This window comes from Cadophora gregata (assembly GCF_030347475.1).
Source record: "Cadophora gregata isolate MNR1 chromosome Unknown scaffold_14, whole genome shotgun sequence".
In the NCBI taxonomy this organism is placed as follows: domain Eukaryota; kingdom Fungi; phylum Ascomycota; class Leotiomycetes; order Helotiales; family Ploettnerulaceae; genus Cadophora; species Cadophora gregata.
This window is the reverse complement of record NW_026695937.1, coordinates 558,884-577,600: the sequence shown is the minus strand read 5'-3', so window position 1 is coordinate 577,600 and position 18,717 is coordinate 558,884. Positions and strand designations below refer to the sequence as shown.

General features: G+C 49.1%; 3 protein-coding genes across 3 annotated transcripts; 1 reads left to right on the top strand and 2 right to left on the bottom strand.

Annotated features, from left to right (window-relative positions):
- Window positions 1–1,577: 1,577 nt before the first annotated feature.
- On the bottom strand, window positions 1,578–4,086 carry RAD30 (DNA-directed DNA polymerase eta rad30; the record flags this gene model as incomplete). The annotated part of the gene is made up of 5 exons (XM_058497627.1): window positions 1,578–2,516; window positions 2,596–2,756; window positions 2,831–3,111; window positions 3,379–3,783; window positions 3,863–4,086. The coding sequence occupies 5 exons, from the start codon at window positions 4,084–4,086 to the stop codon at window positions 1,578–1,580; spliced, it is 2,010 nt and encodes a 669-aa protein (XP_058352353.1).
- A 3,261-nt stretch (window positions 4,087–7,347) lies between these two features.
- Window positions 7,348–7,963, top strand: ONS95_004270 (uncharacterized protein; the record flags this gene model as incomplete). Its single annotated transcript, XM_058497626.1, has 3 exons — window positions 7,348–7,403; window positions 7,455–7,845; window positions 7,892–7,963. The coding sequence occupies 3 exons, from the start codon at window positions 7,348–7,350 to the stop codon at window positions 7,961–7,963; spliced, it is 519 nt and encodes a 172-aa protein (XP_058352352.1).
- Window positions 7,964–9,969: 2,006 nt separating this feature from the next.
- On the bottom strand, window positions 9,970–12,469 carry PFA5 (palmitoyltransferase pfa5). The gene is made up of 5 exons (XM_058497625.1): window positions 12,160–12,469; window positions 11,728–12,107; window positions 11,444–11,644; window positions 11,335–11,375; window positions 9,970–11,285 (listed from the first exon to the last, which is right to left on the bottom strand). The coding sequence occupies exons 1-5, from the start codon at window positions 12,296–12,298 to the stop codon at window positions 10,331–10,333; spliced, it is 1,716 nt and encodes a 571-aa protein (XP_058352351.1). The 5' UTR covers window positions 12,299–12,469; the 3' UTR covers window positions 9,970–10,330.
- Between the last annotated feature and the right edge of the window lie 6,248 nt (window positions 12,470–18,717).

Here is an 18,717-nt window from a genome sequence, read left to right as displayed (position 1 = left end):
TGTAGGTTATGTGTGGTGGGATTTGGAGGCTGACGAGCAGAGAAATTTCTCAAGCGAAATGTTGAAAGTCGTGGAAGACAGTTCGGTACTTATGGAAGGGGAACATATATGAAAACTGGATCTTCACACGAACTATCAGACCTTGAGCTCCCAACATCAAATCCAGGTCCTAGCACGTTCCCAGTACCAGGCATACCTCAGGCAGGCTGGCCCTAAAGGGCAATCCCTCAAGTCCAGATCCCAACCAGAGCTGTCAGGTCCACTGCCCGCGCGCCATGCTCATCACTACTCCTCATAATTGAATATCTGCTTCATCAAAAGGAACAGACTCCTACTATCTATCTGCACTCTGCACTCATGCGGATCCTGGATGCATTGTCCTCAGTAATTGTTTGGTGCTGGACTTCTGACCGCCACTACTGTCCTGCGTTCGTCCTCCTTACCTGCCTGCGTCCTGCACGACGTGGGCAATCTTTAAACCAGAAGGAAAGAGATCTCTTGTATTGCAGGCAGGGCTGAAATTCGGGACCGTAAGTTTGCCCTTTTCCCGACCTGAAGGAGAGACAATAGGCTTGCTTTTGCTTCATTTTCATATAATTTCAAACTATGTAACTGTATAAACTTCGTCTGAAGCTGGTGCCGCCGCTTGCCCTCAATTATTTTGCGGGTCTCGGAGGGCGTTTGGCGATGGCAAAGCAGCCAGAAAAGACGTGGGAGGTCACAAAAATGTGGCTGCCGAAGGTTGGGTAGGCACGCATCCCAGCCTAATCATGCCCAACTCGTCACAGGTCCACACCATGATTCGCTGACCTATTCGGCAAGACAAAACCTGGCAGCCTGATGAAAAACAGACGTATGGTCACGAAATACTGATGCGGCTGCAAAAATTGCCTGTTGAATTTCGTGCCCACGTCACGCCTTGTCTATTCGCCAATCTATGATATCGATTTTGGCGCTCTGTATTCAAATTATGAGCTTGTGATAGACGAGCAGCTTGAAGGAAGACGAGGATCTGACATGGAAGGGATGCAGTGTTGCTGCCTTCGCATCAGTTTTCAAAGCAGCGTTCCTCAGTGGCAATAACAACGCACTCGGCTCGCGATTTTCGCTGTATGAGACTCTTGGATCTGCAAATGGTGTACATCTCATCCGATCTGACCCAGAAAACGTATCAACGCGTGGAGTCAGATATGCATATCCAGGGAGGGTATGCTACTCGAATATATCGCATGTAACGAGTGCGTCTCCCCGGTCGATAGACCCTGGACATGCAGATCGGGTCCATGAATGCCTTGTGCTCAGCCCGCATTCTTTGCATCAATATCACTTGAATAGCTGCAGGATTGGAGCCGATTTATGAGGTTCTGTTCTGAAAAAGTGCAAGGCTCGACAGGCACTTGGTGCCGGGTACAAACTCAAGCGTTGATAATTTGAAGAAAATCGCCGTAGTTGCTCCCTAGCTGCTGATCCGGGTCGATTCCCGTCTTTGAGAGGCGACATGGCCGAACCGACCTTGTGGCACCTCACGATAGGAGGAAAGTGCGGTGAGTATAAGTCGAGGGAACCTGGTAGCCCTATCATCCGAAAGCCAACTTGCTTTGCCCTTTCTCTGGTCTCCCACGACCCGCCTTCTTTTTACTCACATTCCCTGATTGCTTCTTACTGGCCGCTGCCGTCGAGAGCTTCGAGGGCTGACCAGGCCGTCCTCGATCTTCATCGTGGAGATCTTTTGCAAAATGCCAGTCCTGGTGATTTTGTAGATCATCGGCAGTGACAAATGCCTCTTCACAACGATTACACAGGTAATCTGTGACATGTTGTTGGTGAAGGGCCGATGTGCTGGTGGAAAAGGGACTTTTGTCATACGCTTTGGTTGCCTCCTGATGAGCAGGCAGCGAGGTTGCTGCCCTCTGGTCTGCCTCCTCTGCATCGGCCGAAGGGATGAGGCCAGCCACGTTATGGGAGCCGAAATCATCATCATGTTCGCCAGTGCTATCCGTTTTGGCGAAGAATCTTTTGATACCCGACGATGTATCGGTGCGCCGCCTTTTGTCAGGCCTTTCCGATCCACTGTCACCCACACTCGATTCTCTCACATCTGCTTGCAACGCTTTAGCTTCATCACCTTTCACCAAAAATGCTCCAATGCCCATGTTTCCTGATATGCCATCTTCGAAACCACCGACGCTGAGACTCAGATTTGCACAGGGCCAGACTCTGCCTTCCAATATGATTTGACCTAACATATTTTTGGCAAGCTCGAATATGGCGACTTCATCTATCTTCTTTCCAGAAGGAATGGGACCCTGTCGGCTTTTGGTCTGGCCACCTTGACGATGATGTAAATTGATAGTTTTTGGCCTACGCTTATTCTCCAGGACGCCCTCTTCCACCAGCCTCGAGTATATGTCAGCAGCGAAAATCCGCAGCCACCTGTTAGCTTGTTCTGGTGTGTTTATACTTGGCCGAAAGGATTTTGCGGAGAGCATAGACTTGATTTGGGTTCGAGAGTTGACCTAGCAACCGAGTCAGTAACTGCATCGAACCCCAGCCCTGACCAGAATAGCCTGGTCAGCCGAAGGAACAAAATCGTACTTCGCTAGAGTCTTTGCCGCGAATAATTTCATGAACCCATGTGCCTGTGTCGTCGCCAAGTTTTTGCTTCAGCTGTTCTATTGGAACAGGTAGGAGATCTCGCAATGTGTCTGTATTGAATACCTCTGTCATACTGTCTCCTAATTTACCACCCAGACCACCTGTGCTCACCTCGTCAGAAAATGCTCCAAGTGGAAAAACATAAGCCAAACGACTCGAAAATTGAAATCCTTACGAATTTTGGTAAACTTAAAGTCGGACAAAAACTGCTGAATAGCGCGATTTCGAATAACGGTCTGCTGATTGGGCTTTCTATGAGCCGAGCCCAACTTCGCCAACATCTTATTCTGCGCGACCCCAGCAGAACAAGTATACTTCAGATTGTTTCGGACCGCAGCGCGAACTTTCCGGACGATTTCAGAGCCTATCAGCATGGCTACATCATCCCAGTCAGGGTCGTCTTCCTCGGTCTCGTTGACATCCAAGTCAACCAGAGCGTCGGCTTGCCAGTCGAGCCTAAATAGTGATCTACGTTAGCACGCTGCCCTGGTCCATGCCCTTTGGACAAGATTTTGAGCTTGCTGAATTCAACGGTGTCTGATCAAACCTGACATCTCATGGCAATCCTTGATGGATATCGTCTGGAGTGAGGTTTACCCGAAAATGTAGTCTCGACAGGAGAGTACCAGGATGAAGCCTGTCGGTCAGGTTCAGTCTCACCCGCGTCGCGTGGAACAGCAATCTTGGGAGCTGACCTGACTCAAGTAAAAGAAGCAAACTTACACAGTCGTTGGCGGCAGAGGCAAAAACTCCAGAGGGTCGTCGTAAGGAGCAGGGCCTCGGAGCTCCTCATATCTCTCCAGCAGCTCCGTGTGAATCTGTGCTGATAGGTCCATGAACACTTCATCTATACTGGCCTTCTCGACCTTTTGTAGGCTTTCCGGCAATGTGTCCTTGATACATTTGAGGATCTTGCGAGACTCCAATCGATATGGGTCCAGCGAGACTTTGTGCGTAGCAATATTGCTGGCGGCATCGTCATGGTAGGCCCATTTCTCGTCTCCTTCTCTCCAAGTCGCCACATGTTGGAGGATAATATCCGGGCAGAGCTTTTTGGCTTCCGTGGGAGATACGTGACGAGCGAGCTTGAAAGCACGAGCAGGATAATTGATAGCTATGAGGCCTTGCCTGTGACAAATCTCCGGTTAGTGAAGGTTCACTCTTCATTTAAGGATCCGCAGGACGTTGTCCGAAACCAAGAACTTACCACTGTTGCACAGCAAGCGGCTGATATTCCTTGACGCCCAATCTCACCATCTCACATTGCGCGTAGAATGCATCTAAGTCCACATGCGCAATGACTCTCAAAGGGCAAGTGGTAGCCGATACTGCGAGTTGTGACAATTGCCGATACGTGAACTTCGACTTCTTCCTGCGCGGTTCGCCCGCAGACAGTGGAGAAGAAGCCTGGAAAGGCTGCGAAGAAGACATCGTCTGGCGATGATCAGGTACGTTTCCCAGTGCTGGGAAGCTTGAGACACCGGAAGAAGATCGCGGACGAGGAGCAGGTCTATTCAATCCGCAATGAGTTGGATCGAAGGTATGTGCGGCTTGGCTGGCTCAAAGCCCCATAGGCTTGTGAAGTCTCGGAATGTTCTTCATACCGAGATTCGTTGTTCTCGGGGGAAAGTTTTAGTCGCATTGCATTGTGGTGAAGGAGGAGGAGGATGAACTTCTGGAATATTTGGGAGACGCGAGCCGCGTTTGGGCTTCAGCGGGTCGCGTGTATGTCCTCCCATAATCGTGATGTCATGCAGGTCAACTACCATCTCAACAACACATTATAAAAAGCTATGTAGAAAGTTCTCTAATGGTTTCCCACGAATTATTTGTATTATTCCGTTCGTTATTTTTCATCAGTTCCCACTTTCTATCCCCGAGATGTCTTTTCTCTCCCTCTTCCGGAACCCCGCTATTCTTTCCGCTATCAATATTGCCACTCTTTTTGGAGTAGGGGGAGGAACATATATCCTCAGATCACATATGATAGAATTATCTGAAGACCACGAGGCAAGAATGGTATGAATTCACAGTATTCCTTGATTTTCCTTTATTCCAATACTTATCTCAGGATTTGTAATGCCGATTCTTCATACGCAACCCCTCTTTTCTGCATCCATGTCATCAACATGAGCAAGTGCATGTGGCTCGTTCAAAGCCCGCTGAAGATCCTTCTCATCTGGGACGGATCAATATGGTGGCGTCCTCACTCATGCAGAGGTCTTCCGGATTCGTCATATACGCGCTTCGGACGAGACATCCTGACGGCGATCATTTTTGACAGGACGAACTCGAGGGAACACTTCGTGGGCATATAGGCCTTATTGAGGAGGCCCTTGATCGGCTCGAAGGAAAGGCAACCGAAGCGGATCGCGGAAAGAAGATGTATGTTTCTGTGTGAAGTTACTTTGGGATCAGATCAAGTGTTGAATCTCTACAGGACCGAGTACTACGGAAAGAGAGGGAGGGATGAAAAAGCGAAGTGAATCCACTAGTTTGACGGTTGCTGTACTTTTTCGAGGTAGCTTTCCAATCGCAATGTATGATAGACGAGCAGTGTTGGAATTCCCAAGAATTGCCGTCCATCCCGTCCGTTATGCAACCATTATCACACTACATGCAAGTGGTCCCTTCAGGAAGCTGCCAGGGTTACACTACACCCTCAGCAAGACTTGAGGCTCTGTAACTACAAGAATTACGGGTGATGAGTGGCCATATTTGACCTCGTACCATTGGTCCTAAAATCTTATAGATGCTGTTCCCCAAGAAGTACATGCGCGAAGTTTGTGCGCCTTCAAACTTCGTTGGACTGAATGGATTACCCCAATAACCACACAGCCTACGCAAAGGCGTCGACCTGTCGTCCTCGAGGTCTATATGTCACGTTTCTCTGCCTTCAAGCTTCTTCCATTTGGTGGGCTTAGCTATTCGACGAGGCGACGAACAGAGCAACAGCTGCGTCAGACGCCCCCACTTGTAGAGTCAACGGGAAGTGACGACGCCAATAACATCGATATGTCAATAACAAGCAAACCTTGCTACTGTGACCGCCGTCTAGTCACTGTTGAGGTACAGAACCTTGAACAATGGATCAGATCCTGGCACTTGGAACTAGATATGCACTCGGCGTTGCCGTCAACAGGGCGATTCCTTGGAGCGATAACCACTGCAAGCAAGGCTGTGAACCATCTCTCGTATGTTTCCACATTACTTGCTAACATGTATCAGAAGAAGCCATGTATCATCTGACATGAAGCCTATACAGAATGATGTCGATCAAGCACAGCAATGGGTCGCAATAGATCAGTATCAGAACGTCGCGTCACTCGTGCTCGATCGCTGACGCCGTGCGCCAACAACGGACCCACGAAGAACCTTCCGCAAGAACACTTGCCCATCCGATATATGAGGCTTGCATCGTGGCTTGGTCGACAGTTCCTTTGTACGTGGGTTTGGATTTGCTGACATTGGACAGGTCAATTGTGATGAATTGATCCGCGACATCGGCTCCCCTCTCGCCTCGCCTTCAAAACCACAGCGCTTGATGTTCAACTGGAACCTGTTACAAGGCTCACCGATTATATGGGTCCTTGAAGCATTGCCGCGGTGACCTTCTTCGTACCAGCGCTGCCGCGGAATGTTATCATCGGTACACTTAGCCGTCTCCAGCCTTCGGCATTATACCGACAACCACCTCAACCGGGCGCCCAACGCTACTCATTGCATCAGTGGTATTGTTGACTGCGCCTACTCCGCAGTAGCGAAGCTGTTGCCACATGATATATTGCATGCTCGGGTAGTCTTCATTGAAATTGGAAATAAGCTTATCCTACTGGCATTCACGATCGTCGCCTTGCCCATAGGAGATGCAAACCACTTCGCCGCCCCCCGCGAGCTCAAGACTGGAGCAAGCACGATGAAACTCAAACACCAAGCCGTTCATCGGAGCGCTTCCCATGGAGGAGTCATGGGGTTCTGCGATCCCTCAACGCATGACCTTGAGGCCAGGACAGGGTCATGATGGTATTGCTCATACTTTACTGTCTTCCTGCATCCAAAGATCCAACGATACTGTGTTGAGCTATTTCAGCGATGACGAAAACCTTGAGGCTGTAGCGATCTGTAACGAGAAGCTGGTTTGATCTGGCACCGCACAGATGGTCCGTTACAATCGCCCACAAAGTTCAACGCCTTCCTTGATAGTATTGCAGTCGCCTCCGATGGGATTTCTCACCGCAAAGCAGGCTATGCTCGACTCACATAACCACTTAGAAGCTCACACGATACTTCCTCGTTGTTCTCCGGACGATCAAGTCTCTCCTTTATCGGCGCAGAGTTCGACTATAGACCCTGGACAAAACATCGAAGAAGTCTTGCGGAAGCAGAATCGTGGGCACCTGGCCCGACATGATATGTTTACATGCTTTGCGCATACTTTTCCAAAGCCTCATGGAGGCGTGCGAGCATGATGCCCAAGCTCTTATCTGACTATATAGGAATGTAAAGACGCCACCTTCAAAGGCCAAACAGGACAGTAACAACACAGCAAAGAAAAGAAGAACATTAAGGCGATAACAGAACCTCTCAGGATCACAGCACACTTGTTTTAGATACTCGACATCTCTTCTCATTTCTTGAAAGTCTTCCTCCAGCTCCTGCCTTTGCAACCCGACCAGTCTCAACACCTCAGAAATGGATTCCACCAACTATGGCGAATACTCTTTTGATCCATCTCAATTGTATGACAAGTAAGTTCACGTCCACGGGTCCTTTCCAGTCCATCTTCTAACCAAAGATAGTACTGCCACTCCGTATGCTCGTACCGGCACGCCAGACACCTCAACTTGGTGGAAGTGCTGCAAATGCGATGGTGGACGCGAAGTGAACCCAGAGAAAGACCAGACAACTTGCCCAGACTGTAGTCACACAAGATGTGACGAGTGCAAAACGACCTCACCTCCATTGACCCCAGTCAAAGACCACTTCGGGATCAACTTCGAAGGACCAAGCAATGGTCACTCTCACTTCCATGCACCAGCTACTGGGTACCACGAACATGCTCATCATGGTTACGCCGTCGATGGCTACTCTCATCGCAGTCACTCCCAACGCAACTGTGCTAGTCACGTAGGAAGCTTACCTACTCCCGGCTATGAATATGGTCGCCCGCCTAGCATGAGGGGGTGGTGGGTATGCTGCCGGTGCTCCAACGAAACCAATTCTGACTGGTACGGAGACGATTGCACCGCTTGTAACCATGCCAAGTGTTACTACTGCAGCAATCTCTGATGGCGTTGCAGAAACTTGAGGATTATCTCAGTGGACAGCGGTGGCCATTGATCTCAAGTGTCGAGGTAGAGGAAATACCATATTCAGATGGTGTCGACAACTCGGGTGACCCAGGTCCTGCGACAACACCATTCTCGATTCATGTTCATTCATTCAGCACAGCAACTTTTCGATCTTCGACTCTCTTTACATTTTCGATTCATATTTTCTCTTCCAGCATCGTCGACTTCCTCAGCTCCTTGTCGCTCTCTCCCATTTTTCGCTTGTTACCGAACAACTCTCGGTGATTTCGTTCAGTCCTGGTCTGAAAGCTCAAGACAGTCCGAATCGATGCTCATTTAGCGACCTCGTCCTCGGTATCCTCGCTTCGGCAGACAACAGTTCGTGTTTCGACCTTTCAGTTTTTTCCCCTTTTGTCTGCTGTCAGGGTGGGGTTGTTTTCATTTTTCCTGTCCTTCTTGGTCGTGTTCTGATTCAGGTAGGTGGGGTAGACCTCCTCTGTGGTATTGTTGGCGGTGTTGTTCTGCTTTCAATATTGGCGTCGGCTGGAAGGCGTTAGGCGAGGTGGCGTATGGCGGCACGACTTAGACTTGTCTCTGATTCTTGTCAAGATACCCTTTTGCTGTAGGCGTTCTCCCTTGGGTGTTGGCTGCATGGATTTCCTTCTTTTCCTTGGCTAGCTGTCATGTTGGTTGTCGTTTAGATCTCGTTGCTTTACTTCTCTTCTTGCACCATGAATTATGAACATCTTTTCGCTTGACACAAGTCTACTCTATGAATCAACGTTTGAACGTGACGAGATGAGCGAATAGGGAACCGGACTGTAGCCATATATTCGATGAGCAGGAAGCCGCAAGCCTCATTCTTCAGCCCAAGCGCAGTCGTATGTATTCTGCGTAATATTCTGCCACACCTCATCTTGACTTGCATGTCGACGAAGACCATTGCCAAATCTGGAAGGTGCCTACACACGCAGCCACTATCACACTTCCCGCACGTCCATGCCCACGATCAAAGTGTGTTTTGTTGCTGCCTATGCAGGCAATGGTTGTTGGGAACAGAAGTTCTCTGTGTCTCTTGACGTGGTACTCTTGTCAAGACGATGAGAGGAACCGTGACTCGTGCTTGGTGGTAGTAAGATTTCGGGCGTATCTGACACTGGAAGAGAGGGATAGTCCGTCACTGCCATGGCCGTAAGCTGACACGACAAAGTATTGGGAGCCTTTTGCAACCTTCATGTTCACAGCCAAATGTGATTACATATGACGAACTTTTCCAAAGCTGAAGTAGTTTGGAGAGTCCCCTAAGTCCTCATCTTCACTCGCATGTCGTCCATGCGGCTCTCATTGAGTTGTAGACCCGTGGTGGCACAGCAGGATTCTAGAAGAGCTGCTTGCCAATCAGCCTTCCCTGACCCGGATGTGGCAAGAACACACATCCTTGCCCTCCACTCGGTCAGTTGAATTATTGTCAGGGATCAATTATGCATGGTTTGCTAAGATGTCCCCGCCAGTTCATGTAGCCTACCCACTGGCTCTTGATCAGCTGGGTCATGGACTGAGTGGAGAAAGTTACGAGGAGGAAGGGCAAATTAGGCTTACCTATAATCACGGGCAGCAAACCTAAGCTATTGATTTTCAGCTTTCGAGAAGAAAAACAGGAAGCCGACTCTTCAATAGCATGGTCACCAGGGTGTTGCTGTGAGGTAAGTTACGGTTCAGGCGGTCTGTAAATCAACTTTCCCATATTCTCCAGCAATAGGACCTGCTATTATAATCGAGATATTCTCAGAAAAAACTTGTCCCTGGAAGTCTCAATATCATGGTCATACAGTAGTTCCACGTCAAGGAGGAGGTTTTTTAAGGTTGGCTGCTGTGTCAAAGCACAATCACTGTCGGCTAGATTATGTAACCAGCCGTCAAGGGAACCAGCACCCAGCTGTACCTTCATCTTGCTCATGGAGTCCGATGTCCTATTAGCATCTTTCACAAAACTTCCGAAACATCCACAGGATGCACGGACCTTCCTAAATTTGCTTATTTTCTGCGTCTCATTTGATTGACCCACTTGGTTTTTGAATGATAAACGCATCCAAGATACATGGAAAAGTCAACAAGGTCGGTATTTCGACACTTCCCAGCGTTACCAGACCTTGGGATTTGATGGCAGTGCTATGCCTGTCAGAAAGGCAGCTTCGTGAGATTATATTGTTATACTCATACACCCAATGTCCTCCTTGTTACTCTATTGGTCCTCGTCATCGTGATATGCAGAGACCCAGCCGATCATGTGTATACAAGCGCCTACCCTCAACCATGCAAACCAGCATTTACTAAATACGCCAATACTTTGTACAAAGAAAGTTCAGAAATAATCCTTCGTATAATCATGATCGCCCTTCCCCATTACCAGTGGTTCCGCTCTCGGCACCACTCTGTGGTGTCTCTTCCTTGAGCTTGTCCATCTCAACGTCGCCATTTGGTCCGAGACTGGCCTGTTCTTTTCCGGACCGAGACCTACGACGTCTATGTTTGCGTCTTCTCATAGGAGCATTCTGGCTGGTATTTTGATTCGCAGGGTCCTCAACAAAGCCTGCGTACTTTCGGGCATTTTCCACGTAAGGACCGATGGCATAATGACTTTCCGTGCTTTCATGATTGCAACATGGGCTCCTCCGAAATGGCAAGAACCAGTCAAGTATACTATCTCCCATAACACTTTTCATATTCAATAAGGCACTGCCCAAATCCCAAGGATTTTGCCCAACGTCTGGCATGCTTAATATGCCGAATGTCCTCGTAGCCTTGAGATCTCTCTCCGAGAGGTTCTCCTTATTACTTGTAGCTTCGGTGCCGGGAGGAGAACCTGATGAAACCATTGATGTTCCCACAACAGCCTCCGCTTGGGAAGCGGTGTTTTGCTGTGCAGAAGGTACCATGGGAAAATCTGCTGGTGCATTAGACGAATCTATAGCTGTGGGAGGATCTGAGGAGCCCAATGTTTTTGGAGGCTGGAAAGCTGAGTCGAGCCTTGGAGCAACTGGGCTAGAACGCCATTGTCCTAAGTGCGAGTTCGCCTTGATACTCGGAATACCAGATCCATGGGAACGACCTGGAGGAGGTGGAGTACCGGCACCTAGGGGGTATGTGATCTCGGCATATATCGGTTGCGATGCAAGCCTCGGATTAATTTGGAGTAGCCTATCGTACGAGGGCTTGATGACGGCCAGTGTGTGAATTCTAGTTTTGATTCCGAGATCTTCGACCTGCGTCAAGTTCCACATAGCAAGGTGAATGGACGATCCAGCCATACCAGCTGTGAATGAGAAGAAAAAGCAAGCGCTGCGTGGTGTTAGCTGGTTGTCTACAGGTCAGGGCTTCTGAGGCTTACAGTCCTAATATCACAACCATTTCAGCGCTGACCCTTTCGACCTGAGAGTTCAACAGTCAGCTCTCCATGGATTGCGATAGTGCAAGGGCGGGCAATTCTAGTCTCTTACCTTTGATGATCGCTGTTTTGCAACGTAGATCGCCATCACCACCAGCAAGTGCAAACAGTAAATTGCAGTATAGGCGTTGAATTGAATAAAGAACTTCATATTATTCTCGCCAACAGGGCCTCCTACCCATGGGCAGAAGTGGTCCATTTTCTTGATGCACCTCCCACTGGTGCTGCAATGATGCGCGCGGTCTGGCTTCCACTACAAACGTTAAAGTCAATATTCATCCGGACGACAATAGTGACTCCAATGCGTTTTCAACAGTTGAGCCAGAATTTCCTTACATTCATACAATATGAACACCATTTTGGTTTTCCGTCTAGCTCACATACAAACACGTCTTTCGTGTAGAACAGTTCCAATCCTGGTGAGTCTGGATCATGCTGGGGATTATCCACATTCCTCGAAGTGTCTCCTGAGCTATCCCTGGTATCGTATTCGCCCCCACCAATTCCACCGCGTAGCTTCTTTTCCCCTCCACTTCTACTGCTTGTTTTGCGTTTTTGAATGGCACTGGGCCCCAATGGGACGAGCGGAGGGTCAAAAGTGGTTATATAGACAAGGCGAAAAAAGGAGGCTGCCATGAGCATGAACAACAAAAAATATATGACAAGAATTATTATAGCCGCCGATTTGTTTTCATGCTTAACGAGGAGATAGTTAACTGTGGTCTGTGTCAGCAGGGTACGCATGTCAGAGTACGACCTAGGACTTACTACACAGAACGACCACCAGCACGTACGTGGCGTATCCAACGACTCCTGCAAGTATCAATGGTATTATTCGAGCCACCCAGAGATTGGTCGCAATGTTCATTCGCTGCGCTTTGGCAGGGTCCTTCACCTGAAATGCCATAGTGGTTCACGTCTCGAAGTATCGCGTGGCAATAACATTCCCAACACAGCCAATGTTCCGATCGGGTAAGTGATGATAATGCATCAACTAGTGGTGGGATGAACTCTGCTTAGCATATCTAATATGTGTATCCGTAAGCTGTATCAATAGCAGAGACCTGTTGTGTTGTAGACAGCCGCTGAGGTTCGAGCAAGTGAGGCTGTCCAGAGATGAGGCTGGGCAGCTTAGCGCACATTAGTCATCACAGCCTTGTTGAGGTGGTCTCTGCCTCGCCTCCTCCCAACCTCCTCTCGATATTCCCATCTAATCCTCTCATATTCCCAAATCGACCCCTGTCCACCGTCTCCCTTGCTTGGGTTCTCGTTGAATTGGCTACCCTATTGTCCTTCGTTGGCACGGGGAAAGCAAGTTTTCTGGAGTTCGGAACATCCTTTGAGATCACCACCCAGACGCCAGGGCTTACAAGCAGTGGTCTTTATACAAGTGGACGGCTATGGGAAAGGTCATATCATCATATCTTTCCGGTGGCTCTGTCGGACTTAAGGCCAGCTTTCGGCTTCTCTCTGCTCAGTGTTCCTCGATAATGTGTTGATCTTGAGTCCTCTCTGGATCCGGACAGCCGGGCTTTCCACTACCTTCTCCGGCATATCTGGGTGAAAGACACTTCTCAGCTGAGCCTAGTGGAGTCCTATCGAAAGTTCCTTGAGCGACAAAAGTCTAAGTCTCGCCCTCTTCCTTCTGAGAGGTCTTGCAATTCCATCCACACGCCCGGTTCATAGAAATGAAGGAAAGTTCTGGTACACGGCAGCCCATCACGTAGTGGATTATTTGCAACCCACTCGTCAACTTATGATGGTGGTGAAAAGATTTGCTACTCCTTTTTGCATGTATAGCTTGGTAGGGTGTAGAGGGTAATGGACACATTTACTGCCGCGAAGAGAGCGAGAAGTGTCGCCTGGGGATGATTTCTGCGCACCCTTTGCACTTTGCCTGTGGCTGTGAAGGTCTAGCTTCAGCAGGCTCCAGAGAGACATGGGGCAGTTTCCTAGGAGTGTGCATTTTCCATCGCCCTCTTGGTGTTTGATTGAAATCTTTCTCTATTTCCCGGTCACGCGATGAATGGTTTCTTCCTCAGTCTTCATGGCAACAGGATTTAGCAGCCTAGTGCTCGGCTATGACAGCATTTTGATCTTTTCTTCCATCGCCCACTTTCTTTGAAGGCCTCTCCGATGAGCAACGCAAATGGATTTATTTGCTTCACCCATGACAATGTACCTTGCATGACGCGGAGAGAATTCGGCCTGCAGGAGCCAGAAACACTCTTCAGGATCCGAGCTGGCCAATCGCACATCTCTGGCAAGACGGTTATGTGGCTTCCTGTAGGAAGATGCCAGGGCTGAAATTGCTACATCCGGCGATTTTAGGGGGGGTCTCGAGCCACCGGGCAGCACCTCTGACAGTCCTTTAACGGGTGCCCAAAAGACAGTCTCGGTTCACCTTTACACCCTTTTCAACCAGACCTGGGAACGAATGCAATAACTCACACGGCCATGACCATGTCACGGCGACACTCTCGCATCTCAGTCTTGTTTGCTAGAGCGTCACCGACGGTGCGTGCTTCATCAAGACCTGAAAATGATCTTCTGCCAATTGAATTCGCCTTTGGGAGGCTCTCGAACCTCGTCCTGCCCTTTGAACGCCCGTCCGTGAGGCATCGCTCACTGTGTCTTGAAATATAAGACTTGAGATGTCTGGCAGTCTCGTTCGGAATTTCTAAAGAATCAGACTTACCTTCCGAATCTCTATCCCCAACTCGGACGCACCACATAAGTAGCCTCACTCCTCACATTTGTATGCCAGATCCTCAAAATTGGTACTGTGGGTGGTGTAGACACGGGTAGATATTGTTTCATCTCTCTGATCCAACTCTAGGAACGTCTGACATGTTCTAGTCCGCATTCGTTCCTCTTTGACGAGTATTGTGTCAACTGCTACCGTCGTCGAGATGTCAGTTCGACAATCGAACCTGGCGATCGAGTCAATACACAACCGGACGAATATACGCACCATGAACAGACCTCACAGACTCGAGCCGATCATGGAAGACAATGAAGGCGACTCGTCTGATAAACCCGATCACAAACAAACCGCAAAATCAATGATCTGGTCAGAAGCTCGAACTTGTTGCTCATGTGGTCCAAGAATCAAACGAGTCGCGTGGCTTTGTTGTAAATGCCAGTCTGGCTCTAACAACTTCAATCACGTTCTACATTGCTTGGAGTGCTATCACGACCGGTGCACTGATTTCCCGGTTGAAACTTCAAAGACATGATACAAGGTAAGAATAAACATTCTCCTAAGGGATCGTGATGTTTGCTGATGCCATTTTTATACAGTGGCTAACCTGAGGGACAAGTTTGAATACTTCCACGATGTGTTACATCAACTTCTACAATCAATACTTCCATTCAATGTCATGTGCTATAGGCGAAGGTGCTGATTTGTCCGTTTCACACTGGCACTGAGTACATTCGGTACACTGACTATAGGCCGCTCTTCAATGTGACAAACATCTAATAAGAGGTGTTCTACATTTCTTCTGTTTCGACTCGTTCTTTTCCGTCCAGGTTGTTCGGCTTGGCGATCTCGTGATCTGGACGAACTTGGGTACTCAGCAGCTCCATCACCGTCCTTGGGGTTGTTCGGCCATCAACCTGAATCCCGTGTGAACAGATCTCGTGTAGCCTTGTCAGCGGCTGTGCTGTCGCCCTGGAGGCTGTGCCTTCTATTTCGCGCGTTCTACCTGCCGATAGGCCTGTGGCAGTTTTGCTTCCGGCTCAGTTGCCGGGGCGTCTTACTGTATTTAGCCATTGTCTCTTTTTCATCATATCATGTATTTTTCATTTCATTTTAGCTCCAAACTATCTTAATCTTCATATTCTCTGCATGGAGTGAGTAATACTAGGGGGTGGAGCAGAATTTGACAAGGCTGTCGATTCTAGGGCGAGTACGTTTTAGCCTCGGCTCTCCAGGAAACTTTGAAGCTACGCGGCAACCTCGAGACCTGCTTGCCCGATATCATCTCATACGAATATGTCATGCTTTCGTCGTCATTGCAACCTGTTCTCGCCCTGAACTTTGGACTCGGTTTCTCGATATCGGCTCTTACCGACAAGAGTGAGGAACTCTGGCCCAGAAACGACTACCTCCTTTCTCTCGGACATATCCGCCTCGCCAGCGTCTCCACTTCATTCTGCCCTTCCAAGTCGCTATCAAACGAGGAGGGCACACTTTTGAAAAACCACCGCTGTTTGTGCCACCCATACCCTCACCGGCTCCGTTCATTCTCGGATCTCCTCATCTGGCTACCGCTTGCCATCTATCGTCGACATGACTCCTAAGCCTCCCGACTACCTCGTCCAACTCCAGCTTCTGTGCCCAGTAGTGACTCTATCTGAGGAGATGGATCTCGTGCTGTGCCATGTTTTTGCAAGGCGGATGGTATCTACTGGATAGCGGCATTGCCATCGTCAGGCGTTCTCATGTCTCCATCAGTCATTCGAAGGCTCAAATGGAAAGGGCGAAGAGGCAGCTCGCCATCTGGCTAATATCTACGCAGGGCTTTTCTCAGGGCGACAAAACATAGATCTACAACACGGAAATTGTATATATCTTCTAGATCTGCTGTTAATTTCGAGGTATCTTCCACATCATCTTCGCTCCAGTCTCAGGTTCCAATTGACAACCGCGTACCGCTCACAAGTCACAACCCAAAGTCACATCTTGAATCCTCAATTTCGATACATCCCTCACCTGCCACAATGGCGAAATACATCTACGAATGGTTATGGTCGTGCTGCAACTGTGGGAGATCTGCAGCAATGTCTGTTGACAGAACCCCCGCCTGCACAGAATGTGGTGTTTACCGCTGCTCAGACTGCCCTTTGGAGCAAGTTAAGATCAGGGTTTCATAGACGTAAGACTTGCAACAAAAAATATAATTATTCTTGGCACTGACAGAATGGTAGCCACATCCCACCTCTCAACCGCCAGCGCCGCCAGCAGTCTCACGCTGCGATCCCGCCAGTTGAGAGTACTGTGGGTTCGTTTGCGAACACCTTTCCTGCCTCTGATGGCATTCGGTTCAATAATTCTTTCTTTGGTCGTGTTTGGAAGTGGAATCGGGCATAGCGCGCGGAGTACTGGTAGACTCATGGCACAGGAGCCCCACTGGGCATATTCAGTTTATTGTCCTCTCAAGTTGTTTCTTGACAGTACGATGGTGGAACGTTCGTTACAGGAGAGGAGATTGCCTTTGTTATTCTAGATAGACTATTTTCGTTTGGAAATCCGAAGGAGGGCTTTTGGCCACTGTGCAGGTCACAAATGAAAACCACCTTCACACAACAGCACCGAATTTCTTCTGCCGCGACTTTGTGACTATTTGGCTTCAGATCTTTGATGTCGTTGATCTGTGTTGTTGATTTAACATTCAAGCCTGAGGACATAGATTGCCTTGCTGTGCAACCAACGTTGATGGTTTCAAAGCTTTCTAGAAGGACTCGAAACTTGACATATGCGGCCGCCATCGACCTTCCCAGGAGCTTGATTGACGCCATAGCAAGGGATGAAGCCATTCAGAGTCAATTCCCTCCCCCTCAACAAGGCCGTGAGGGTTGCGAGATAGACCCTACCCAGAAATTCGCCCCGGTCAAGTGTGCCCTAGCTGAAAGGCGATTGGCAAAGCCTAGCAGCCCTCCTCACTACCCTGGCAAGACATCCTTGCGACCCCAGCCACTCCAGATTTCCAATAGGATCCGTGGATCCAACTGAGACATTTAGGAACGAGAGCCTCATGCCCAGACCCAAGGAGCAGGTTTCAACAGGTATGTGATAGGATCAGAATGTATTCCACCCTACTCTCTGTTCTCCGCCATCACTCAATCTCTGTATCATTTGAGAATTCTCTCCCATGGCGCAGCGATTGCGTGAATATTGCTGCCCAGAGGCAATCGTACCGTTTAGCGTCTGCTCCCAACCTCACCGACGGCGTTTCACGCTCACATGCCCAACTGATATGGTCGGCGGGCTCAAACTCACCGCTACAAGCTCAGCCATCAGAGTCTGCTCTCTTCTCTAGGACAAGAGATCCGTCAAGCACTATTCGGGCTAGTAGTTGTCGCCTTGGACGCCCTACGCCAGGCTGCCATCCCAAGAGTCAACCCACCAGATGTCTTGGGCGGACAGCGCGATTCCGCGCGTCATCCGCGATCCAAAGCTCCCATCTGCGAGTATAGACACCGACTAATGCACAGATGCTTCGCTCTTCTCCGAGAGCTTTCGAAAGAGATGCGATACGTGTGTCGTTGGTTGGGCGTCGTTGCAGATATTTTGAGCCTCAGCCTTGCCTTGGAGTGGACGGTCGTCATGTTTTCCTCGCTTGTCATCGATTGCCGACATTCAGCCGGCGCAACAGAAGAGCAAATGCAATCCTTCCCCTTTTCCTCTCAAAGTCAACGAAATACCAGACTTCCGCGAACGTACACCGCCACGAGATCTTGGGCTTCCTTTCGCGATGTCGTAGTAATGATTCAACAAAACAGGTCCGACAGCCTTATCGCCCTGTTCTCCTGTGTGGAGACCGTGCTGCATGATGGGAGGCAGCACGTGGGTCGTCATCGTCCTTGAGTCCCGATAACCCAGCTTATCTCAGTATATCTTTCTGCGCGGCCCAAGATACCGCTCGACCGGCCAAGATGTCTGCATGTTCTTCTGATCGAGTCAGTCAGCTGTTTCTCGTACAACGTCAAATGACAATTCTTCTCTGATTTTGCAGCAGCCTCATTTGAGGAGCATAAGCCGCGTCCATCCGCAGCCGTGTTGCAGCCTCACGTTACAGTCGTTCGCCGAGTAGCCTCATTCCACATATTCTCCTTTAATCCGTACCTTGGTATCTGCGACAATTTCGTATTGAAGATGTATGAATCATATGGAGCTTGGTTGCAAATGCGAGTAAGAGGCTCGGTGAATACAGATGGGAGGAAACAAGCTTATATGACATATTTGAGTTTATTTGCTTGCTTTTGAAGTAGAGACGCCCGTGTCGTGTTCTTGCATACGTATCATGCGAGACATACCCTCTCAGCAAATACAGCGGTGTTTCGGAAATGGACAACTTGAGAGTGGGGACCAGTTAGATGTTGCTTTTTCCGAGTTGGCGCAGATGTGGTGCTTGGGTGGTGTAGTGAAATAGGGACGAGTGGTCTGCGTCGCTGCATAGATTGGTGATAACGGACTATTATCTAAGTGACATGATCAATGTGTACAACACGTCGGGTTGCTCGGCAGCCGAAAATCCCGGAGGTGAGCGATTTGACTAGTTTGCCTGCCGTAAAAACAGTCTCACTTATAGACAGGGT